Genomic DNA, 24,895 nt, shown 5'->3' with positions numbered 1-24,895 from the left:
AGCTACACTGCTGGAAAAGCTTAAAGGTTTGGGGATCCCACAGCAGACCTTGATAGCGACAGGCTTCGAGAAAGCTAGGACTACAATTCGCCAGCGTATCTGGGACGTAGAATTACAATGCCACATGAGCGAAATGGCCAAACATCCAGCAATAAGGGACCAGGGGAGAGGTTTCTCTCCAGCTAACTACCTGTCAGGTCTTCAGGTATCCAAATACAGACGGTCATTTACCCTCGCCAGATTTAACGTTCTCCCCTCTGCCTTACTTCAGGGCAGATTTGAGGGTAAACCATATACAGCACGGGTCTGTCCTTGTGGCTCGTTGGAAGTTGAAACTGCTTCACATGTTCTATTACGTTGTTGTCTTCATGAGGATATAGGTTTGACTTTTATTACACCTTTTTTGCAAAAGTCCAGGAAAGAATCGGAATACCATAGTTTAAAACTACTGCTAGAGGACATGAATCCCAAGACTACACTAAATGTAGCTAAATTCTGTGCGTCTGCAATCAATCGCAGGAAGCAAGTGGTATCCCATAATGCATAAACCCCTAATTGCTAATTACAGGGGGCATGCTAACAATTAATTTTAATTTTTATATTTAAATCCTTGCTATATTCATATTGTCCCTTGTATTTCTGATATTTTTTATGATCTGTGATATTGTGTGTGTTGACGCTGGTCTGTGACCGTATTAATAAATTCATTCATCTAAAGAGGGGCTCCTCCATAAGACCATAGAGTCCAAGGTGTAAAATAACCTGAAATGACAAGATGTTTTGCCTCACCCCACAGCACCACTGCTGGGAGGGGGCGGCACTCCTGCGTTTGTGAGTGCGCCTTGCCAGGCAGAGTACAGTCATTTTTCTTGGAATGGAAATTACATATTTTATTGGAATGGAAATGACATCTAGCAAGACTCCTGTTAGAAAGAAAACACGGTGATGATAGATAAGTAAAAGATCATTAGGGTGGTGAAAAAGTTGCATGTTTTATGTTTGTTTCCTGGCCCGAAAGAATGATCTGCAGAGATTAGCAGACAAGGACTGTGAAAAGCATCACTTCCTGTTGCTGTTGATTTTGCAGTCTGCAACCATTAAAAGCATAACAGCCGCCTAGTCCACACTGTTTTCTAGGCACTCGAATCTTAGTATTAAATAATCTCAGGATTTGCATTACAACAAATGGCAGCCCTTAGCTGGGGCTTCTTGGAAGGGAAGTTTCTGTTTTGAAATAAGATGTGCACTCAGGCACCGATTGCTTTGGAAGCCAGCTTGGCAGCGCCCACACATAAGAAGGAGCGATTGGCTGACTCAGGGAAACTCCAAGGTTTGCAGAAGTGCAGCAGCACAAGGCTTGCACACCTGCAGCTGGGGCAGAATCAGCGCAGCAGGCCAGATTGCAGAGTGGAGCATATCATCCCTGTGCTGGGGAAACTGCACTGGCTGCTGATCAGCCCTGAACAACTCAGAGGAGGTGACCTGAAAGAGTACTGTAAGATCACTTAGATCAGTGGTGGCCAAACTTGGCCCTCCAGCTGTTTTGGGACTACAGTTCCCATCATCCCTGACCACTGGTCCTGTTAGCTAGGGATGATGGGAGTTGTAGTCCCAAAACAGCTGGAGGGCCAAGTTTGGCCTTTACTAACTTAGATCGTCTGGGCAAATTCTACCCATGGCACCGCACCCTGAAGAATATGATCCCTGAGTAGTGACCTGAAAATGGGCGTTTTCTGTTGTTCCCCCTGTTCTGTGCAATACCCTTCCCTCTGCCATACCTGAAGCAGCAACCGTCCATTACATCAGTTCTCTTGTGATAAGCTTGATCTTTTCGCCCAGGCTTTCTCTAGCCCATAATATTGGACCTTGTTTTATGTTTGATTCCCCTGGATATTATTATTATTATTATTTTGCTTTGTTCACTTTCATTGGCTTTTGTGTGATTTTACATTGCTGTTTTACTCGCTGGATCATCACCTTGTTGTGGTGAGTGGGCTTGCATGTTCCTATGACCCTTGTGAGCGAAGCCGTCGGGAATCTCGTACTCCCAGCAGGGTCACCCAAGGTCAAAGGGAAGGAGCCAGACAAAGAATGAGCCAAGAAGTCCTCAACGGCAGAACAGGCGGATGATAACAAGTGGGATGTTACAACGGCTGTGAAGGCGGATGAAGGCTGCAGCAGATAGGAATCTACCGGTTTGTTGTGACTACTTCATGCCATCAGAACAGAGCCCTACTGCGAAGACTGTTCGTTGGTCAGTGTGCACTGATCTACACACATAAAACAAATTCACGCACAGGCGTCTTCCAAAAACCCAACCCTTTACTGGAATGCTGCCTGACTATGATGGAGGGACATAAAATAGGGTGGCGGGGAGAAATGGAGCAGCTGGAATCCTGACCGGGAGCACTCTGAGCAGCTATATTTGGGAAAGAGTCAGAGCTGAGTGGCAAAGCATCTTTTGCAGGTTCAGTTCCCGGCAGCTCTAGGGATTGTCCCCAGACTGAAATCCTGGAGAGCTGTTGTTGATGATATTGTAACCATGTTGTTAACATTCCTGGTAAATCCTTAACCTTTTAATTTAAATTCTCCACCCTCCTCTCTTAATAAATTTCTATAAGTCGCCCAACTTCATAGTTTTCTTTTTCACCGCTATTGCTTCCAAAGGTGAAAGCCAAAGTGGTGTTTTAGTTTCCAATACATTTTTATATTTGTCCCATATTCTATACATTTTCCCCCTAATTATATGGTTTCACCTTTTCATACCACAGATGATAAGCGTGCCAACCAAAAATATTATTGTGACCTTCCAAATGTAAAATATGTGGATTCTTCAATAGCAACCATTCCTTCAAACAGCACTGACAAGATGCTTCATAATATAATCTCATATCCGCAGTGGCGTAGCGTGGGTTGTCAGCACCCGGGGCAAGGCAAGTAATTTGCGCCCCCTAACCCGTGGATTTGCGCCCCCTAACCCGTGGATTTGCACCCCCTAACCTGTGGATTTGCCCTAACCCCAGATGTTGCGCCCGGTGCGGCCGGCCCCCCCTGCACCCCCCACGCTACACCACTGCATATCCGGCAGAGAGAAACATCCTCTATCTTTTGTGTCTATCGGTATTTTATATTTTATTCTTGGTTTTTCCCCCCTTGCCAGATATATTTATAAATATATATTTTGCTATTTGTTGAAGCAATCTGACTTGCTGATCACTGGTATTGATGGGGGGGACAGGACATTATTGGTAATACATTCATTTTTGTGGTTAACACTCTGCCCAGCAATGAAAGTTTCATTCTACCCCATATTTGCAAATTTCTTTTAATATCCCCCCAGGTTTTCAAATAGTTATATTTATATAGATTCATATTCTTTGCTGTTAACCATATACCTAAATACTTAACCTTTTCGATCTTTAGACCTGATATATTTTGTAATTTATTTTTACTCTCATCAATCATATTTTTACCAGGAGTTTGGTTTTATCTTTGTTAATTTTAAGATCTGCTGTTTCACCATTTTTAAAAATCTCTTCTAATGTTTTTGGAATTGACTCTATTGGTTCTTCTTGTTTGAAGAACATTTGACGCCAACTTTCTCACTGGCTCTGCTCATTCCAAAACCTGGGGGCCTGTAATGCCGCCAGATATGCCAAAAGAGTAGCACAGGAAGATTTTCCTGTCAGATCATCTCCATCTCAGGTAAACCATAGATTGCTAAATTAGGCCATACAGCAGCAGGGCCAGTATTAAAAAATTTGCAACCCTGTGGGAAGGGGAAATACTGAAATCTGATCCATCCTGATGTTAAAGCCCTCATTCCTGGCAGACTGCAGCCTTTGCACTTTTGTTTATCTGCAAATATTTCAACACAGAAGGCAATCCTTCCTCTTTCATTATATATCTTCTGATTCCAGTCGGCTGGTAAACAAAAGAAAGCGACAGGTTTTTTTTGTTAGCATGCGAAAAAAGCACCCCCAAATTTGGACTGCTGTGTGATTAAAAGAGTTATGAGGCTGTAATCCTCTGCACAATTAATTTGGGACAAAGGGAAATGTATTGATAAGTAAACAGAAAAAGAGAGGCCTATCTGAGAGGGGTTTCAAAAATATAAATCCCCCTACAGGGTAAGGATATTTGAGTGTGAAACCTTTGCAGGACCCACATAGTGCTGTTCGCTTATAATTAGAAAGAGTGTGAAATAGCTATGTCTTTTTAAAGAAGTGTGAGTTCCTATTAATTTCCGTGCGAAAGATGGAGAGATAAGATCAGAGAGCGCTTCTTCCTGCACAGCGCCTCTTAAGACCTTCAAACAGAAGGCTCGGAAGCTACAGAGCGGGGCCTTCTTTGCAGTGGGACCAAGGCTTTGGACTGAGCTCTTCAAAGAAGTGTGGTGACTTTGGGATATAGGAAGCTGACCTGTTGATCCATCTAGCCCAGTACAAGCAGCTCCCCATTGCTTCGGCCAGAGGTCTTTCCTAGTTCTGCTACCCTACATCCTTTTAGTTGAAGAAGATAGAGTCTGGACCTTGAACTCTCTGTATGCAAAACAGAGGCGTCAGCTTCTCAGCATGATTAAGGGGGTCCTGGCGTTGCGTGACCAATGTCGGGAGGAGCCAGGGGGCAGAGCTGAGCGTCCTCAAACATTGCGTGGGCCCAGCCTCCTCAAAAATGAACTACCACCACCCAACACCCCAAAAGTGCTTTGGCCTCTAGGATCCTGTGCCTATGATGCAAAATGTGCTGGGCTGTTCACCCAGGGGAAACCATGTGCACACAGATGCACATCTAAAAGGGTCTCTCGTCTGCACAATTCATTTACTCTGTGGAAGCCTATCCTCCATGATGATCTTCCCCCTGCCCCCTTCTCTGTTGGGTTATACTGGAAAGACATTATTGCCAAACAGATTTTTTTTTTTTAACGGGGGCCCCAATGCTCCAAGTGGGGAGAATTCCCAAGGGTGCAGTCTGGTTCCCTTGTTGGAAGAAGGTCACAGGCGGAAGTGTCAATTGTGTCTTCTCCTGGTCTCTCATTTAAGTTCACTTCTCTACATTTCCACATTAGTTTGCATCTACTTATGTTGAAGGATCAGCTGCTGTTTCAAAGCCCAGATAATATATTTTTTTCTTGTTAGGGCTGGTCCAAGACATTTTGCTGCCTGAGGCAGAGGACAAGATGGTGCGTTCCACCTGCACGTTCTCCATCCCCAATCCATGTACAGAAACCCACTGGACTGAGAGTTTAATCTTGCTTCAACATTGGTGACTAGTTAACTTCCTCCACCACACCTAAGGGCAGAAGCCTAGTGTAGGGGGCACACACAGCTCTGTCCTCCAGTGGAAGGGATCAGCTAGGGTCCTCAGGGCGAACGGCTAGAGGGTTGCTGCACAGTATCTGCTGCCTGAGGCAGTTGCCTTACTGTGTCTCATGGTAAGGCCGGCTCAAGTTCCTTTGTCACATGCAGCCAACCTTTGCGTATGTACTACAATTAGCTGCTGCCTGCACTGTAACATTTTGGCACATTTGAATTGAACCAGCCCCCACAAAAGGGCAAGCACCAATCTCTAGTTTCAATTCATATTGTGGTTTTATGATGCACCCAAAGTTGTGGTTGGGAATCTTGGTTTCTTCATGAGAGCATAAATGCGGTATGTTCTCATTCCTTTGCTGGGGCTACCCCCTCCTTCAGATTCACAAGGTGACTTAGCCAGTATGTAGGGAAAATTTCCACATGGGAGCCCTTCACGTTTGCGGGGAAGCCCCAGCAACAAAGATTATTTCTGTGCCCTGTGACTTTAGCCATTTCCATGCAAACGGTATCTAGGGCCCCATCTGCACTATGCAGTTGAAGCAGTATCATACCACTTTAAACAGTCATGGTGGCCCCCCCTAAGAATCCTGGGAACTGTAGTTTGTTAAGGGTTCTGAGAGGTTCTATTCTCCCATCGCAGAACTGTAAGTCTCAGAGTGGTTTAACCATCAATCTCTCCCCCAAGGGAATTCTGTGAGGGGAACAGGGATCTCCTCAGTACCCTTAACAGATCACAGTTCCCAGGGTTCTTTGGGGTAGTCCTAACTCTTTAAAGTGGTACGATACTGTTTTAAATGTATAGTGCAGAAGGGGCCTAGCTTTGTCTTGCCGTGTATTCAGCTGCTGTCTGATGGATTCAGTCAGGTTGTCAAGCTTAGAATTGACTCCATCTTCCAGATAACCTGTGTGTTTTTTTAAGCATTTGTCTTGATTTGTTTGCACAAAATTTGCATGGAGAATTGCTGTTTATTGAGCATTCTGATTTGTTTCCACAGGTTGTATGACATCACTGTCATTCCACACTTCACAGTGCACTTTATTGTTTCTTCCCTTACCTCAAAAATAATAATAAACAGGGGTTTGTTGCACAAGAGCACCAAACCCACTTCAGTTGTGCAACCTGTTCTTCCCACAGACCTGTGGAGGAAATTTAACTGTGGTTTAGGGTTGCCAGTTTACCAACTCTGCTCTGCTCTTGTGCATTCAACAGGAGCATGACCTGCTGATATTACTAGGTAACAATGTTTATCTCCATGCCATGAAATACTTTGCCTTCTGATTTATTCAAATCCAACTGCTATCTATGGCACAGGAACAATCTTGGTCTCTTTTCCCCCTGACTAGCTGGCAAACTTTGGTGCAGTAGGAAATGACAAGAAGATGACTTCTGGTCTGCTTCTTCTTACTCCATCCACTCTGAATAAACATGGCACCTCCTCTTTCCACAGGTCCATCACCATCGCTGGGAGACAATATTGACATCTCTCCAGTAGCCCTGTTCTCCTCCAATGTCAGCAAGCAGTTTGGATATCAGGTCCTGCAGTTTGGAGAAGGCCCTGACACTAGGTAATCCCCCAGTCCACATGCCAGGGGATGTGTGTGAAGGTTTTTTGCATTGGGTTTCTCCTAACTGTGGGAAATGAGTGGTTACAGTTGCCGTCCAGTCCCCCATATAGTTTTTTTTAATGCTTCAAACACCTGCCAAACAAAAATCCCAATAGCAGGAAGCTTCATCTGCTAAATGTCCAAATATCAAGCTGTTGTGAAAGGCAAAAGAGAAGTTGGTGCTGTGGATGTCTTGCAGAAGCATTATTCAACCCTGGGTCACCCATATGTTGTTGGACTACAACTCCCATCATCCCTAACCATTGACTAAGCTGGCTGGGGATTATGGGAGTTGTAGTCGTAACAAACATTGGGGACCTAAGGTCGTAGAACACTTGCTTAAAGGGAGGAATCAGTCAGGAAGACGGACAAAAACTTAATTGTCTATCTGCGATAAGTACAAAACAGTAGCAAGAAACTCCTAGTACCACCCAGGTGCAACTAAGTCTGGTGTCCCCTGCTAACTAAATTATATAGTGACGCAGTCTATGTCCACACAATTGGCAATTTCAGGTATGGCCTAAGCTGGTCTCTTAGCAAAAGGCATTCCACACTTTAGGACACCCTTGTGTGAATCCTTTTTTATTGGAGGGAAGAAATTTTAAAGCATTGTGATTGGCTATGGGTTGCCGTTGCCCTGACTCCTCTGTCAATTTGAACTGCTTCCCTATGTATATTCAAGTGTCACAACTACCTAAACTGAGAAAATAGGGTGGGGAGGCAAAACTTTCAAGTTCTTGGGGACCAGATGTCCTAGCAAAATGGTAGCATATCACATATTTTACTGATGCATTTGCTCTGTTTCTTCCACGGAGACAGTAGGTGGGACCCCGGCTATAGTGATAGTTTCCTTTTGGCTAGGAATTTAAAAGAGCGGATTGGCTGATTTGAGAATATTGATGGGGAAAAGCTGGAGAGTGAAGCCTCCACTCTCTGCAACTGAACATGGAAGCATTGTGGAGGACCGAGGGGGCACAGGATTCATCTAGGGTGGTGCCTTAGTTGCCCAAAGTGAGAAACCCCCACTGACAGCACGGCACAAAGCACACTACAACATTTTTGCCTGGGAAAAGAGGAATCCCATACATGTGACTTCGACTTTCACTATTCTGGATTTATATTCTGTAACTGAGTGGAAAGTTCACATCCTGTTTGGTTTCGTTGGGGGTTTTTTTGAGGGGGGCACTCCCAACCTGTTCCCCTTTTTTTGAACTCTGTGTTATTTTTTGCAGTGTTTTTCAAGAAGTGAGAATGAAAAGTTGTAGCAGGGGGCGGGGGGCGGGAAGGGAGGGCTGGTCCCTTTTTTAATGGATAGGAGCCTCCCTAAGAGCTGTGTGGCAGGCAGAAATTCAGATGGTGCAGCTTCCGTGCATTGTTTCATTGCCACTCCAGGAAAAAAAAGTTTGTCTGCCTGATTTCTGCCTGTCATTATGCTGTTAAAGGCATACTTTGGGAACTGCAGCTTAAAGGTTAAATCTTTATATAACACCTGCTATTAATTCTTGTCAGGATCATTGTGGGAGCCCCCGGTGAGCAGAACTCCACAGGCAAAGTATACCAGTGTAACATGCAGAGCGACACATGTGAAAACGTCCCGCTTGATGGTGAGTTGTGGGACACTAGGATGCAGGCCCATTTAGGCAACTTTCCAGAGTGATTGTGCATTTTATCTTCCCTCTCCATCCACCATACAGGCAAGCATGAGGCCAGGTCAGAGTTGGAGGACATATTCCAGCCAGGCAAAAAAGCTCAAGTTGGATGTGGAGCAGGGCCAGTAGGAGGTGTGGCTGAGAAGTGGTTGTGGCCTGAGGAGAGTCCTCCTGAGGGTCAGAAAGAGTAGCTTGGGGGGCTACATTTGGCACCCAACCCTGAGGTTCCCCACCCCTGTTGCAGACCCTGAATAGAAAGTCCTCAGTGAGCTTCCACAACTTGACAAGAATTATGCCACAATAATTGAGGAAGCGCTCCAGAATCTCCATGTCAGAGGTGGTTCTAGGGAGATTCCCTAACTGTCCGTGGTGGCCTGTTGAAATGGCGGCCATTTTGCCTCGGTGTGTGTGTGGGGTGTGTGTGTGTCCTGACTGGCTTTTAGGCCTGTGCAGCTATCTAGGGGGCAGGGGAAATGGCTACAGATCTGCAGGGTCTACATTGAGTGTGTCTCATTTGGCACGGATCCATCTGACCTCGATGTCTCTTTGCAGGGGGCTCCGGGGTGTCCCACCTTGGCATGACCCTGGCAAGTGACGTTCGAGGGTCGAAGATGATTGTGAGTTTGCGCTGGAATTGCTTGGAGGGGGGTGAATTTGAGCAACATAAACTGGGCACAGAGTTTCTGGGTCGTATTCAACTCACTTTTATTCAGAGTCGGCCCGTTAAAATTAATCGACCCAAGCTAGTCATGACAATTCATTTTAGTGAGCCTACTCTGAGGAAAAATGTTAGTTGAGTACAGCCCTGTGTTTCCAAGATTCATTTGACTCTTATGATGAGAGTCTCAAGAATCCTTACTGTTTATTAAATTGTCTTCCCTCCCAAAGGAGACCAGGGTTGCCCCCAGAGACATTTTGGTGCCTTAGGCGCAAACCCCTAATTGCAATGGGAAGTGCTTTTATGCAACTCCTGTTTGTGTCACTTAAGGCCTGTGTAGGAGAATTTCTCTGGGAATCAGCTCAGACTTCAGCTCTGCTGTCCATAATCTTCCACCTGGGAAACCCCTTCACTCTTGGTGGTGCTATCTATCTTTGGTAGCCACAGAGTTCTGCTCTATTCGGTTACTTCCGGAGAGTTCCCGAACCCCTCTTCTCCATTCATCCAGCTGTGGACTTCCCTTGTTCCAGAACTTCCCTTGTCCCTTTGTAATGCCATCTAATCGCTTACTCTTTTTAATATTTATTTTTCACCTGTTACGGTACTTGAAACTTCCTCCCCTGCAGGCATGTGGGCCGGGACTCGCAGAGCATTGTGACAAAAATCTTTACCTGAGCGGGATCTGCTATTTGTTTGATGCCAAACTGCGCAACCCAGAGAGCATAAAGACCGGATACCAAAGTAAGGAGGAAATGTCCCTTCACCCTGGGCAGATCTCACAGTGGGGGAGGGTGCAGCCTATGAAACCTTCACCCAGAAAATTCTCAGGTTAAGCAAAGGTTGGAAACTCGGAAAAAGCTTCTATTATTTTATTTTTAAATAAAATAGTTCCATCTTTAGTTCTTCAGTCATTGGTTCCATCTTTAATGTGAGCACTGTTTCTTAGGAATGCAACTTGCAAAGTTCCTTCCAGAGAAGAGCTAGGTTTAAAGGTGAAACAATACCTCAACCTCTTTTTAGCCTTTCCTTGATGGACTGTTAAGAAACAGTTTCTTGTTTCTTAATATTCCTGTTTGGACACAGGAAATCTCCTCACCCAGTTGCCAGCTCTCTTGCCAGGCAAGCCAGAGTCCCAACACTTATTTGCAACTTCCCTCTTGTTTATTTGCTTGGTTGTTTGTTTGTATATAGATATGCATATCCCAATACATTGAAAATGCAAGTATTGAAATGGACACAAGCAAACAAAGAATTACACTCTTTATAAATACCGTGAGGTTATGAGTAAATTTTAAATACTATAATTCCGGAGTATCAATGCATAAACAATAAAGAGAGGGGAAAAGGAAAACCAACTTATTTCGTGTATTTACCGGTAATATAGCTAATAGGGAGAAGGTATTAACCAGGGCATTTTATTTATATATTTATAATATTCTGTTTATGAAGCATCATATTCATATATTATAAAATTGCAACAAGATATAACCAACCAACTTTGGAACAGTAGTTCTTTAAACATTGCCCATTCTTGCTTGAAATCAATTTATTTCTTTTTCCCTGGTTGAACCCAAAGCATCCAGGTAATTTTACTTGAAGTTGGCAGTTCCCATAGTTTAATAAACCATTCCTTCCCTGCTCATATTTACATCTAGACTATAACCAATCTCCCCATTCGTCCTACAGAGTGCTTGAAAGGGAACGTGGACCTGGTGTTTCTCTTCGACGGGTCAGAAAGCATGAAAAATAGGGATTTCAGCAACATTACGGAATTTATGATTGGCGTGATGGACGGACTACACAACAGCACTGTACATGTAAGATATACTTGTCGGACACCAGAGGGTCACAGCCCAGGGCTTTGAGCAGCTGGAAAAACAAAGCAAACTTTGGAGAAGTGAGCCATAGTTTTGTTTGATCGACTGTGGGACAACTCACAGTTAACTTGTGGTTTGTTAAACAAGCAATGTCTTAAGCCAGCGGTTCTCAACCTGTGGGTCCCCAGATGTTGTTGGACTACAACTCCCATCATCCCTGAGCTCTGGGCTTGCTATCTAGGGGTGATGGGAGTTGTAATTGAACAACATCTGGGGACCCACAGGTTGAGAAAGGCTGCCGTAAGCTAACCATGGTTTAGTGTTACTTGTGAACCAGGTCGATGTCTGTGGTCCTTAGTAGTACACCTTCATCCTTCAGCCTGGGCAAAAAGGGTTAGCTTGTTTTGCGTTACTGTTTTGCCACAATGATGCACTCTTTCTGCTCTCCCCTTCCAGTTTGCTGCTGTGCAGTTTTCGAGCTCACCCAAAATTGAGTTTGATTTCAATGATTATACAAGAAATCCCAACCCTCGAGCACTCTTGAAAGGAGTGACACATATGAAAAGCATTACGAACACTTTCAAGGCCATCAGATGTGTGGTGTGAGTAGCATTGCTTTCAGTGGGTGGCAAAGTCGGGAATGGGGCCCTCTGGGAAGGAGGGAGTGGGCTCTAACAGATCATGGGATTATGTGTCAGAGATACATAGACTAAGAACCTGCCTTGGAGCATAGCCCCCCAACTCTATCATGACAGTGAGCAGATACCATCGGTTGTAGAGTACCATCATAAGGCATAGCAGTAGCAGAGAAGTGCCGCCACTAACTATAGGCTGTTTCAGGTTCAGATTTTATTGTTCTTTGTAGCCATAAACATAAAATGCATACAGGAATCAACCTTATTCCTGCTGCAGGACATGCTTTTACCCATCTTAGATTTCAGACCATGTCTATTGAATATTTGACTGGTAGACTTTATAGTAGGCAAGTAAAGGAACATTTTTGCAAATGCAGAACAGGCCCAGCAGAAGATGCCGTGCACTATATTTTATACTGTCCTTTATATAATTCACCAAGGATTAAGTGTATTCTTCCCCTTCAGGCATCCTTACAAGGACAGCCAGAGGATTATAAAACAAGATGGCTGCTGGATTAAGTCCTTCAGCTCTAGGGTAGCTTTATTTGCACTAGCGGCAAAAAAAACACACAACCAAAACAAAACTCAGGAGAGTCCTGACTTATAGTACTGCTAATCATTAAGGGAAATTTTAAACTAAACGAATATTTTAAATTCTGTCTATTTGCATTCTCAGGGCTTATCCCTGTTTTATGTTCTTGGTGTTTACAGCGTGTTCTCAGAATGTTGTCTTGGGTTTGGAGGGTGGGGACCACTTTTGACTTTTATAAAAAGAGGCCTGGGTGTAAGTCACTCAATATGCCCACCTTATCCTGCATTCTGATTCCATAAGATTCAAATCGTAGTACAATACAGTGCAGTGTGAGAAATAAAAGAAGCCTTATAAGACACTCAAATGAATATTCTGATGACTGGCACCCACAAGAAAGCTTGTGGCAAAATTTGAGAAATTAATCTTCTGTTCTGGAGGGAGTTGGAGGGAAGCAGGGGAAACTCTGTGTTTTGCTTATACTTTGTTGAAAATCAGTAAAAATTCCTTATATGATAAATAAAAGCAGCAACAACAACTCAGTTAAAAATCAATATGAATACTTAATGTGGACATGCCATGGACCACCTGGGTGAACCTTACAGACCACAGTTTGGGAATCCATGTTTTCAAAGGATTTGTCTTGGTCCAGAAAATAACTATTCCCTTGTTTACTGATGGCAGGGATCAAGTTTTCATTCCCGAGCGTGGCATGCGGAAAGGATCTAACAAAGTGATCATCATCATCACCGATGGAGTTGCCTCAGATAGTGACAATGGGGTCATAGCCTCTGCCAAGAAAAAAGGCATCTTGCGCCTTGCCATTGGGGTAAAGTACCTAGGAGTTGTGTCTCAGCCTTGCGGGATAGTGCTTAAGTTCTCCAAGGCCCAAACAGAAAACAGCCGGCAGGAGGCTGGAGGAGGTGCAGGAAAGCTGCTGTGGCGGCTGCACTACCCCACACATCAGCTGTTAGGTGGGGAGGCAGAGCAGTGCAAACAGAGCCTTGCTGTGCCTCCAGTCTATCTGGGGCTTCCTCCGCCCTCACTGACGTCCTGTTCGGGCTCCAGGGAGGGTCTCCTCACCAGTCACAAGGACTCTCCATCACATTCCCGCCATTTCCGCATTTGAATTGAATTATTTAATTCCCAGCGCTGCATGAGTATGCGGCCACATGCGAGTCGATCACGCGTAAGTGGGGGGTGGGGCAGACACCTGTATAGACACCCCACTGCCAAGTCCTACCTTAGCCTGCCTCATGTGGTCCTTCCTTGTCTCTCCAGATTGGGCATTATTTTAACACCAAAGAAGCTCAGGATAAGCTCCGGGAAATTGCCTCAGAACCCACAGACCAGTTTGTGAAGGTGCTGGCCACTTTTGAGGAGCTCAGAGGCAGTTTCAACGACCTCCAGTCTAAGATCTATGCGATTGAAGGTGTTTATTTGGGTTCATGGATTAGTCACTGGTTGGGTTGGGTTGGGTTGGATGGGATGGAGAAGAGGGAATGGTAGGGAACCCTGTCTTTCAAAACGATATCTTAACAAGCACCCAAAGCTGACCAGCAAAGTACTGGACATTTTGGAACTTTTGTGGGCAGGGCCAGATTAAGACACGCAGCGGCCCTGTATCAAATTTAAAAGGCTCTATAGCATTACCAAAAAGAAATGTGTTTTATTATTTTATTTTTAACCAATTATGTACAACTTCAAATGCAGATTTTTTTTGTTTTTTGTTTTGGTATTTAGAGGCCACATATCTGAAACCCTGAACTGTAATTTACTTTGCTTGTGTGTAAACCTAGCACTGTCTCTTGGGGCTGCCCCCTGTGGTACAGCTGTCCAGCACATACCCTCAGGGATTGGTTCAGGTGGTCCCATTAACCATATGGGCATATCTGTGGAAAAGATCCTGTGGGCATCACCTGGTGGCAGAGATTAATTTTGGGAAGTGAGGTTGCAGGCCACCAACCTGTCCAAAAGACAGATGGACCTTCTGAACTGGAAGCCACCCTGTTCACTCATTTTGCTTGCGCACTTGCTGGGGTAACCTGGCAGTGAGGTGAGTGTACTCTGACCATGCTCAGAGGGCCACACTCACCATCTGCATGCAGTGGTGGTGAGGTTCAGTCATTATCTACTAAATTCGGTCACCTGTTCACAATTCCACCATTCAGTTTCCTGTACCCCATAGTTGTACTTTCTCAGAGCTCATCCACACTTCCATTTGCCCTGCCACTTTCCCCCAGGAAAACCCACAGTCTAGTGCTGAATTGGAACAAGTGGCCATTGGTGGGGTTTTTCGGCGGATTGCTGTTTGTACTGATTTAGCACTGAAGAGTGGGTTTTATGGGGGGAAGCAGGGGGGGGGAGGGAAAACCTGTTCTTAGAAAGAATGGGACAAGCAGAATTGTTTGCAGATCCTCAGTTGAAGCAGTTGAATCTCAGCCCCATCTGCAGTGGGAGGTTTACACAAATACATCTCTCTCTCTCCCCCACCTACCCCACCCAATCTGTGTACATTACAGGTACCAGTGATACTGGCTCGTTCCACCTGGAGTTGTCATCGAGTGGACTCAGTGCTGACATATCCCAGGTGAGCCAGAACTGTGGAACGCAGTGCCTCTTGGTGCAATCTGCTTTGAAAAGCGGAGCATAAACTTCTGGAACAAATAAATTAAAAGAAATCGTTTTGTAGGTAACCTGCTCAGCAGTAGGTCCTACTGAGCTCATTGGGAGATCACTCCCTGGCAAACACATGTAGGGATTGCAGCCTGCAGGGTAATGTCCGGTGCCATTATTTATTTCCATTTCTGAATGGCTTCCTGCAAAGCATCTCAAAGCCATTTTGCAATATGTTAAAAAGCATAAAATAAAACAGTTGCTTATATATTAACAATTAAAAACAGCGGCATATTCTAAATCCAGTACGGATGACGAATGGGATAAAAAATCTCAGCTTAGAAGCCTTGCTGAAAACTTGTCTCCTAAGCATTGATTTTGAAATTGCTTCTTTCTTCCTTTTTCTCTCCATGTCTCTCTCCCCTATGGCAGGGCCGGGTGGTCTTGGGTGCTGTGGGTGCTGACAACTGGGCAGGGGGCCTGCTAGAACAGCAGAAGGGTTTGGCCAGTGAAAAGTTCATCACGACTCCCTCAGTCAGGAAGGAGATGGAAGGCGCCTACTTGGGTGAGTAGAGAAGGCCTTCCTTTCTCTGGGCCTCTGCACCATCTCCCCCATTAACTGGGCCTTTATTTTCCAGCTCTGTGTACTGAGCACATATGTGTTGTGTGGGGTTTTTTGTTTGTTTATCTAGCTAGCTTTCCTATGGACAGTTATTTTTCCTATATAGAGTTGGCAGCCAACCTGACCTTCCTCCAAGGTAGTCCAGCGGTGGGGGAAAGAGAAGGCCGCCAACGGTGCTGTGCCTTCTAAGTGCATTTCTTATTGAAACACACATGAAAGTGAAGGCCACGTCTTCACCTGCCTCCCGGCTGATGTCACATGTGATGGAGCAGGGCAGGAGAGCAGGGTTTGGGGGGGGGGAATGCCGCATGGGCCAAATTAGGGCTCCTGCCAGACCTAATTAAGTCTGTGGGGGCCAGAGATTTTCCCTCCCTGTTGTAGACAATTGTGGGTTTTGGTATTTATAAAATTAAGACCAGAAACGTGAAATGCAGTTACAACAGTGACAGCGTAACTAGCACGCCTGTGCAGTGTTACGCACCACCCCAATCGCCAAGCAGTGAGAGACTCCAGAGGTTACCAGAATTTACCCAGGGTTTGGTCTCCTTGGAATGAAGGTCAGTAGAGACTGTGGTGTCTTTAAGATATATGACTTTATTTACATGTATATACAACTTGAAGGAAGGGTGGAGGGGCTCACAGCAGTAACTCTCCCACTGAAATTGCCGCAGACTGACCCCACCCCACCCCAACTCATAATAGTAGGATGCCTCGGGCTTTTACCATACCTAAGGGTTAATCTCAAATTAATGAAAAGCCAAGGGGATCTTGGGCAAATGGAGGAGGAAGGGAGGAAGGAATACATAATTGTTTTGTTGTGAGGAAGTGGGGTGGGTGGGGCAGACTTTGAGCACCTTTTGGCCTCAGCTGGGGGGGGGGGGGAGTGCCTTTTGACAACAGGTTCCTTTTCCTCTGAGGCTCTTGGCCCCCACTCTGATCACAGGGGGCCTAAAGAAGCTCACTTTCTCCCATCTTCCACAAGATTCATGGATCTGATAGGGGAGAAAGCTTCATTGCTTTTTTGCACGTTGAAAGCAAGACTTGACCATCCAGAGCTGGGGTGGTTAGAGATGCTGGGCTTGCTCTGAACTTAAGTTTCTGAGAGCTCTTAGCTAGTTTCTAAATCTCTGTGTTGCAAAACACAGGGCAAAGTGTGTGTGTTGTGTAGAAATGCCCCTAGTCTACACCTTCTTTTCTTTTGGTATCTCCACCTGATGGTTCTTTTCTTTTCTTTTCTTTTCTTTTCAGGGTATGCACTGAAATTTCTACAGCATGAACAGAGAGAGCTCTATGCTGCTGGTGCCCCTCGATATCAACATGTGGGAAGAGTCCTCATATTTGAGGTCAACTCCAGCACAACCAATTGGACATTAAAGCAGGACATTCCAGGGCAGCAGGTGAAGAAAACAGGGCTCCTATTGCTGGGAGGGTCCGGACATTCTGGTCAACTTTGATGCCAGGAACGAGGCAAAATGATGATTATGGCCCCCCAGTAGGACCAAAAGAGTCCCCTCATTTTGCAGAGGTGGTGAGGCTGTGTACACACACCCTGCGCCACTTGTGCTTCTACCCCTGGTATACCGGTACATGCGTTAGCCACAATCTTTATCTATCTTGTTGTTTCTTATGAAATAATACATTTCGATGCATAATTCCCAAAACAACCTCAGCCTGAATTGAGAAAAAGAACAACTTGGTTATGTTTTAAGCCAGTAATGTGTTCACAGCCCCAGCAGCAGCGAGAGCCAAAGGGTAGCAGCTGCCACACTAAAGGCTGAATGGTATTTGCAGGATACCCCATCCTGCAATACACAACGATTGGAAATTGTGTGTGTGTGTGTGTGTGTGTGTGAGAGAGAGAGAGAGAGAGAGAGAGAGAGAGAGAGAGAGAGAGGAGTGGGGGGGGGGGTAAAGAGAATATTTTAGAATCATAGAATCATAGAATCATAGAGTTGGAAGAGACCACAAGGGCCATCGAGTCCAACCCCCTGCCAATAATATTTTGGTTCCAAGCTGCATAGGGCTTTGTACAGCACCTTGTACCTTGTATGTCAGCTAAGTGGCAGCAAGTGCATTTCTGTTGTTGTTGTTGTTGTTGTTATAAAAATTAAATTTATGCTGCCCTTCATCCAAATATCTTAGGGCAGTTCACAGGATAAAAATACAGGATAAATGCACAAAATAAATAGTTTAAACAAAACAAAATAATAACCCCTCCCCCTCCCACGAACACATTTAAAAGCCTGTAAAATATTAATCAGCCAAATGCCTGGTCGAAGAGGAACATCTTAAGGTGCATAATGAAGGTGCCAGACGAACATCCCTAGGGAGAGCATTCTACAAATAGGGAGCCGCTGCAGAAAAGGCCCAGTCTCATGTTTCCACCCTCCGGACCTCTCGTGGAGGACACACACACAGAAGGGCCTCAGGTGATGATCACATGGTCTGGATCAGGTCATATGGGGAGAGCCACCTAGGTCACTAGTTGGCCTTAGGCAAGCAGCGCTCAGGCCCAGGCTCAGGCTCTGAGGCCCCTGACCTGCAATACAGTGGTGCCTCGCAAGACAAAATTAATTCGTTCCGCAAGTTTTTTCTTCTTGCGAGTTTTTCGTCTTGCGAAGCACGGTTTTCCATAGGAATGCATTGAAAATCAATCAATGCGTTCCTATGGAAACCGCCTTCAGACCAGGTCCGGGGACAGTCTGTCCCCCGACCTCTTCTGAAGGCTGGGGGGGGGGGACAAGGGCTTTTCTTCCCACCCCCAGCATTTTAAAAAAACCCGGGACAGCGGGGGACTTCTCTGCTGCCCGCCAGCATTTTAAAATCCCCCCAGACAGAGGAGAAGTCCTCCGCTGTCCCGGGGTTTTTAAAAAACCTCTCCGCCCCCCCGCCAGGCTTCGGAAGGCTGCTCCGAAGCCTGGCAGCGGGAGGAGGTCTCTCCACCCCCCCGCCAGGCTTCGGAGCAGCCTTCTGAAGCCTGGCGGAGGGGCGGAGAGACCTCCTCCCGCCACCAGGCTTCGGAGGAGGTCCGAGGACAGTGGGGAAGACGCGCTGCGCTTCCCCGCTGTCCCGGAGATTTCCCTATGGGCTTTTGTCTTGCGAAGGAAGCCCATAGGGAAATTCGTTTTGCGAAGCGCCTCCAAAACGGAAAACCCTTTCGTCTAGCGGGTTTTCTGTCTTGCGAGGCGTTCGTCTTGCGGGGCACCACTGTATGTGTGTATGTTTGAGGATGGTAATACTGACTTCCCTTACAGGGTTGTTGAAAGGATTGCAGTTAGATAACGCAAATAAAGGGCTTTGAATGGGCTGTATAAATCTTAAGTATTATAAAGCACATCTTGAGGCAACCTTTGTGCAAGGGCCACCCCTTTCACCCTGGCTGTTTAAATATTTCTTTTGCAGATCGGATCATATTTTGGGGCAGCGCTCTGCTCTGTGGACGTAGATGGCGATAAGGAAACAGACCTCCTCCTTGTTGGAGCCCCTCAGTATTTCACAGAGATAAGAGGGGGCCGGGTTTACGTGTACACCTGGAAGCAGGTGAGCAGAGCTGTGTGTGTCCTGTGCACCTGTGCAGGAATCCCGCGTTGTCTCACAGAATCAGTGGTTTTGAAAGACAGCAGCCTTTCAAGGGCACCTCTCTTTCCAGGGTACACTTGTTCGCCAGGGGGAGCTGACTGGGGATCCAGGATACCGCTTGGGCAGGTTTGGAGCGGCCATCACAGACCTGTCAGATATCAGTGGGGATGGACTGATGGATGTGGCCGTTGGAGCCCCCTTGGAAGATGAAGAGAGAGGAGCTGTCTACATCTACTACGGACACGAGAAGACCCTGCAGATGCAGTACAGCCAGGTAACCAAATAGGGCTACAGCACTAACTGGCATGCCCATGTGCCGTGAGGGTGAGAGAACCGCTGCAGGAAATGAAGGAATGTTAGTAATGAAATGCTCCTCTGCCCACCAAGGAGCCTTCCTCCTGCTTTCACTACATGCTCTGAGTCTTGCTCAGAACAGGGACTCACACAGAACCATGGAGGTGGGGTAATTCTTAAAGGTTCACATTCTAAAAATAAACTTTGGGGGGAGGGTGTGTGCGCACACACACGACAGCAATGTGTGCCATTGGTTTTAATTGGGAGGGGAAAGAGTGCGGAATCTTGGGAGCCTTAAGAGTTAGGGTGGGGAAGCCTGCGGCACTCACGATGAGGGTTGGGGAGCCTCTTTGAATTTGTCCACCTGTCGATCACAGTAAGTCATTTGGCATATTGCAATGCCAGGTTATTGAACTGTCAAACTTCAGCTGTGGAGGGTGTGGGAGGTCCAAGTTCTCCCAGCCCTGCTTTAAAAAGGTAAAGGTACCCCTGCCCGTACGGGCCAGTCTTGACAGACTCTAGGGTTGTGCGCCCATCTCACTCTATAGGCCGGGGGCCAGCGCTGTCCAGAGCGCTGTCTGCACACAGAAACGCCATTTACCTTCCCGCTAGTAAACGGTCCCTATTTATCTACTTGCACCCGAAGGTGCTTTCGAACTGCTAGGTTGGCAGGCGCTGGGACCGAACAATGGGAGCGCACCCCGCCGCGGGGATTCGAACCGCCGACTTTTCGATCGGCAAGCCCTAGGCGCTGAGGCTTTTACCCACAGCGCCACCCGCGTCCCTCTCAGCCCTGCTTTAGCTGATGGCAAAAACTCATACAAATTAGCACCAGTCATTAAGCTGTAGGAAGAAGCGCAATTTCTTTTGGCTTGTATTTGATCTGTTCGTCCTCCTGAATGGTCACATTGCCTCTTTGCATCATTCTAGCCAGTAGCATTTCTCTCCCACAGAGAATTTCAGGAGCCAGAATTTCTCCTGGCTTGGTCTTCTTTGGACAGTCTATCCATGGAAAGAGAGACCTCAATGGAGATGGCCTCACCGACATTGCAGTGGGAGCTCTGGGGAAGGTTGTGGTGCTTCGGTGAGTGGCTCTTCGAGAACCAAGACTCTTGCGCTCTCCCAGAGGTCAGCTGGGGAGTCTAATGAGTTTGTGGCTAGGGCATCCAATCAGTAATCAGTTCAGCTTTTTCATTTTCTGTCAGAGGCAACCTGTTGCCTTCAACCTAACACCATGTCAGAGCCAGAGAAGCCTGGGATATGTAGTTTGTTAAGGGTTCTGAGATTTGTTAGGAGACTCCTAGTCCCTTCACAAAGCTACAATTATCAGAGTTCCCTCGGAAGAGGAATTGATTGTTAAAACCACTCTGGCAACTGTTGCTCTATGAGGAAAATAGGGCTCAGTCCCCACTGAATTCATTTGCAGTTTATTTACCCCCATCCAGGTACCAGTTTAGGACATGCACCATCTACCCTGATTCAGATGTTGCAGAGAAATAGAGCTGGCGGGGGTTCATCATTAGCATGCTGGTGACCCCTTGCTCCAAATCTAACGACTGTCCTCACCTTGGGAGCCCCAAAGCCAGAACATAAACATTTCTCTTAAATAAAACAACAACCCAAGTTGCCATCTCTGGTTCCTGCAGCTCCAGACCCATCATTACAGTGGTGACAAAGGTGCACTCCTCGCCCAAGGAAATCCCACGGGAAGATGTGGAGTGTCTGGGTGATGCCAGCACCTGGAAGAATCTGGTGGTCGACCTCAGCATCTGCTTCAGCACTAGCTTGGCCACCAAGCACTACCAAGGTGAGGGTTACCAGGGAATCGTGGACCTTGCCTTGAGCCTAATCCTGCTGTCCAGGGGAGTATTCATCACCCACATCTGCAGCATAGAGGACTGACCTGGGGGCTGAGGCATAACCTGTTCCCACAGTAGCTCCCTTTCCCCAAAAAGTATCCCACATATTCCACACTACCTGTTCTGTCTGAAATTGGTACCTTTTGTTCACCTCGCTCACCTTTTATACAAAATTCAGACAACGGCCTCACCAAGCCATTGCATCCCAGCATTTTCTGTGTTGTCCTCTCATTTTTTCCAGGCCAATTGGTAGTGATTATTGTTCCACTTAAAATTTGTAACTGCAGCACCAGTTTACTTCCCTTGCATGCAAAGACAGGCTCCAGCGGATGGAGAGGATGAGACTAACAGTGGGTCCTGTTGTCAGGAAGGCGGTTTCTGCATGTGCTGTGGAGGGAAGTGTGGGGCAGATGGGACTCATCAACCTGGGAAGGTAGCCCAATTAGGAGAAGGAAAACACTGAGCCTAAGGCTAAGGAGTAAACCCTACACAAATCCAGAGTGGAGTCCCTAAAACAGACAGCACCTTGTATACCTCCTTCTGGCAGCTCCTGCTGCCAAGCTGGTGCCAAACATCTTGCTGTGCTTTCCTTTGTACCACATCAGCGAGGCCAAGAGGGGATCTTGTTGTCTGGGCAGCCCAGGACCTCCATACATACTGCCCAGACTTATGCTCCAGGGAGGTCACTTTGATGCTATTTATGCAATGGACTTCATCCCCGGATGCCCACTCCATTGTCTCTTGAGACAGACAAGTGTCATAAAAAAAAGGACCAGTTTGCTCTGCTGTTTGACTGGCAGAGCACTGCAAGGCCTTTAAGAACTGCTGTGCCTTGATTTCAAAGCATCCTCTTCGCTGCTTGTGCTCTTTTCAGTGCTTTCTGTTTAGTGCAGCAGGAGCATTCTTGATGAATAGCCCCATAACTGGACTTGCAGTTCCTTTCAGCGGGGGTCTTCAATTACTGGTACACTGATTGTTTTTATTTTTGAAATAGCACTATTTCCCTCTGAAGGAAAAATGAAAATAAGAAAAATATGAAGGGGATTGGGGGTGGGGGAACCACACTATTTGGATCAGGAACTGAATTATTACAAAACAATCAAAGGTCAATTAATGAGCAATGATGCTACTGTACCAAACAAGAAACAGAAAGAGGCAACAGCGGTAAGGAGGCAGCTACTAATTAACATTGTGGTGGGTTCTTGCTGGACAGGAATTACTTCTGACAAAACAAGGATCTTGGCATAAAATAGCACCCTACCCCATCTCCCCCCATATTTCCTCCATGTGGTCTTGATCCTGCTACCCTTCCACTCAAGAGTGTTGGCTGTCTTCTGTCATCAGTGCATCATCCCTTTATATGCATAATCTCTCTCCCGCTTTCCCTCCAGGACCCCTCTCTCCCAAGCTCTCCTTCCGCTTCGAGATTGACCGGAACAGGATGAGGCACCGAGGAGTGTTTAAGAATGGCACAAAAGTCACAGATGGGGTGAAGGAACTTTCTCTGGGAGAAGTGTGCATACAGGAGAGCATTCTCTTCAAGGTAAACGGAGGGTTGCCCTCATTTCCATGAAGCTTCACCTGGGGTGAGATATGGCAGCTGTCCACACAGGCATCTGTTGCGTCTTGCTGAAGATGCGGCTGCTTCTGGGGTGGGTGCCCAAGAACCCCTCTTATGAGAGTTCTGGCTTCAATATCTGTAAGGGTGGTGCGTGAAGTTATCTGCCAGCTGCCTCCATTCCCTTTCAGAGCTGCATTGAGGATTACATATCGCCTATCAAGCTCTTTATGAACTTCTCTCTTGGGCGTGACAACAACCCTAGCAATGGACACCCTAGACCTGTTCTGAGCCCCCTAAGTAATGCAGTGACAGTGGAGGTGAGAGGACTCCTGATACTTTGAAAGTAGGATTACAGGGACCATCCAGGTGGCCTTTTTACTCTGCATTCACGATGATTCGTGGTCATGATTGTAATGGGGCGGTTAGACACCATCCTGGTTTGCACCTACAAAAAAAAAAAGGGATTGGTTTTTCATTTCCAGTCAGCGCATGTCCTGTGGATTCCAGCTGAAATCCTGTAACTTTTTATGCCGCAAATGTTTTCAGGGTGTTGTTGTTGTCGTCGTTGTCCTGCTTCTGTTACACTATAGTGCAAGAGTGCCCCTCCAAATGGCAATAATGCAATTCCATTCGGGAAGCATTGCAGAAAACTTAATAAAGTGGAATGGTGTGTAAGAGCTGTTTGACAGTGGGACGGAATCCCTAGGGGAGGTTTTGTGGCCATCCATCATGGATACTTAGATCCAAATTGGGAAAAAGAACAACTTAGGCTGTGTACACATTAGCTGCTTGAAACACGGTGGAGCCATTTCCCCCCACTCACAGTGCTTCAAGTCTCTATTTTTCTGCTGCTGTGTACAGCAAACAGGGGAAAGTGATGTCTTTACCTGATGCATATTAGCTGATGGCTTTCCCTATGCCTGCAGCCTCCTGGCTCCAATCCAATGAAGCTGCCATCTGCGCATGTGTTGTCATCTGCACATGTGCAACAGCTGTCTGAAGTGCTCATGCCCCAGCCTAACCGCTGCTTACAGTTTTCAAATTGGATGGGAGCTGGCTTGAGGGGAACATGCACCAAACAGCAGTATTTCCCAAGAAGCTACAGGATACAGAGGGATTGTGGCTAATGTCATGGGCACTCAGCTTCAGACATCTGTAGTGAGAGTGCACAGGAGCCAAAGCCAATGGTGGTGTGTGTACACAGCCGTAGCTTCATTTTAAGCTGGCTGCACACAACCAATGACATGTTGGTGATGAAACGAAACAAAAAACCAGTGTGAAAGGACCAATAGACCAGGGGGTGGGGTGGGCAAGTTTTGTCTTGACTCCAGATTCTCAGGGAAGGAAATGGGATTTAATGGGTTTGGGCAAAGGAACTGGGCACATAAAGCAAAATTGAGACTGACGCCTGCAGCATGCAGTGGAGGCTGTCTTTTGGGATGTGCAGAATGAAGTACAAACTCTTCTGCATAAGAACGTGCATGAAAACAGCTTTATCTGTTCCCAGTAGCTAGAGCTAAAGGGGGAGGGGAATGTATGGGATCCCATGGTTTGGAGCGAGCAGGCAAGAGATCTGGGAACGGGGCACAGCCTGGCTGTTTTCAGCAGGAAGAGATAGCTTGTTTAGAAGATGTTGCATATTAACTGTTCTAATATTCTTGGCTCACATGTTAGATTCCTTTTGACAAGCACTGCGGGGAAGATCAGGTGTGTCATGCTGACCTGAAACTCTCCTTTCACAATTCAGGGTATGTTGAACATCCTTGATGCTAACAGTCACTGATGCTTTTAGTGTAAGAAAACAAATTAAAAGTGGTAGAGGGAGGACAGGTCTGAATTTTTGCAATAATAAATCTTAGCATATATGCCAGCATGTTTTAAATGCAGAGAGTTTTAAATTCATATACATTATAACCGCAATCCTTCCACTAGTGGTTCTCCTGTCAGCATTGAGCATTGGCTGTCCTAGCTGGGGACTGGTGGGAATAGGAGTCCAACAACACTTGGAGGGCAACAGATTGGTCACTTCTGCTTTGAAGGATTGTAGATAGGGGCTGAGGTTGAGAGCGTACTGTGCTTGGTATAGCTAAACTACAAAATTGTAATGTCTCTGGGAACCAAAGTATTCCCTGACTGTGTTGCAGGGAGGGAAGCCA

General features: G+C 46.2%; 1 protein-coding gene across 2 annotated transcripts in view; it reads left to right on the top strand.

Annotated features, from left to right (window-relative positions):
- The window catches only part of ITGAL (integrin subunit alpha L), a 43,014-nt gene that overhangs the window by 6,346 nt on the left and 11,773 nt on the right, over window positions 1–24,895 (top strand). For both annotated transcript variants that reach the window (XM_028702088.2, XM_028702087.2), the window contains exons 2-19: window positions 6,764–6,881; window positions 8,430–8,524; window positions 9,122–9,186; window positions 9,854–9,968; window positions 10,914–11,044; window positions 11,501–11,646; window positions 12,893–13,037; window positions 13,490–13,640; window positions 14,731–14,798; window positions 15,257–15,389; window positions 16,695–16,843; window positions 18,849–18,986; window positions 19,096–19,299; window positions 20,273–20,403; window positions 20,966–21,126; window positions 22,570–22,721; window positions 22,928–23,056; window positions 24,414–24,487. In XM_028702088.2, the coding sequence (XP_028557921.2) occupies window positions 6,764–6,881; window positions 8,430–8,524; window positions 9,122–9,186; window positions 9,854–9,968; window positions 10,914–11,044; window positions 11,501–11,646; window positions 12,893–13,037; window positions 13,490–13,640; window positions 14,731–14,798; window positions 15,257–15,389; window positions 16,695–16,843; window positions 18,849–18,986; window positions 19,096–19,299; window positions 20,273–20,403; window positions 20,966–21,126; window positions 22,570–22,721; window positions 22,928–23,056; window positions 24,414–24,487 (2,305 nt within the window). The remainder of the gene's footprint in view (window positions 1–6,763; window positions 6,882–8,429; window positions 8,525–9,121; window positions 9,187–9,853; window positions 9,969–10,913; window positions 11,045–11,500; window positions 11,647–12,892; window positions 13,038–13,489; window positions 13,641–14,730; window positions 14,799–15,256; window positions 15,390–16,694; window positions 16,844–18,848; window positions 18,987–19,095; window positions 19,300–20,272; window positions 20,404–20,965; window positions 21,127–22,569; window positions 22,722–22,927; window positions 23,057–24,413; window positions 24,488–24,895) is intronic.

Source organism: Podarcis muralis, chromosome 13, assembly GCF_964188315.1.
Source record: "Podarcis muralis chromosome 13, rPodMur119.hap1.1, whole genome shotgun sequence".
In the NCBI taxonomy this organism is placed as follows: domain Eukaryota; kingdom Metazoa; phylum Chordata; class Lepidosauria; order Squamata; family Lacertidae; genus Podarcis; species Podarcis muralis.
This window is presented reverse-complemented; position numbering and strand designations above follow the sequence as displayed.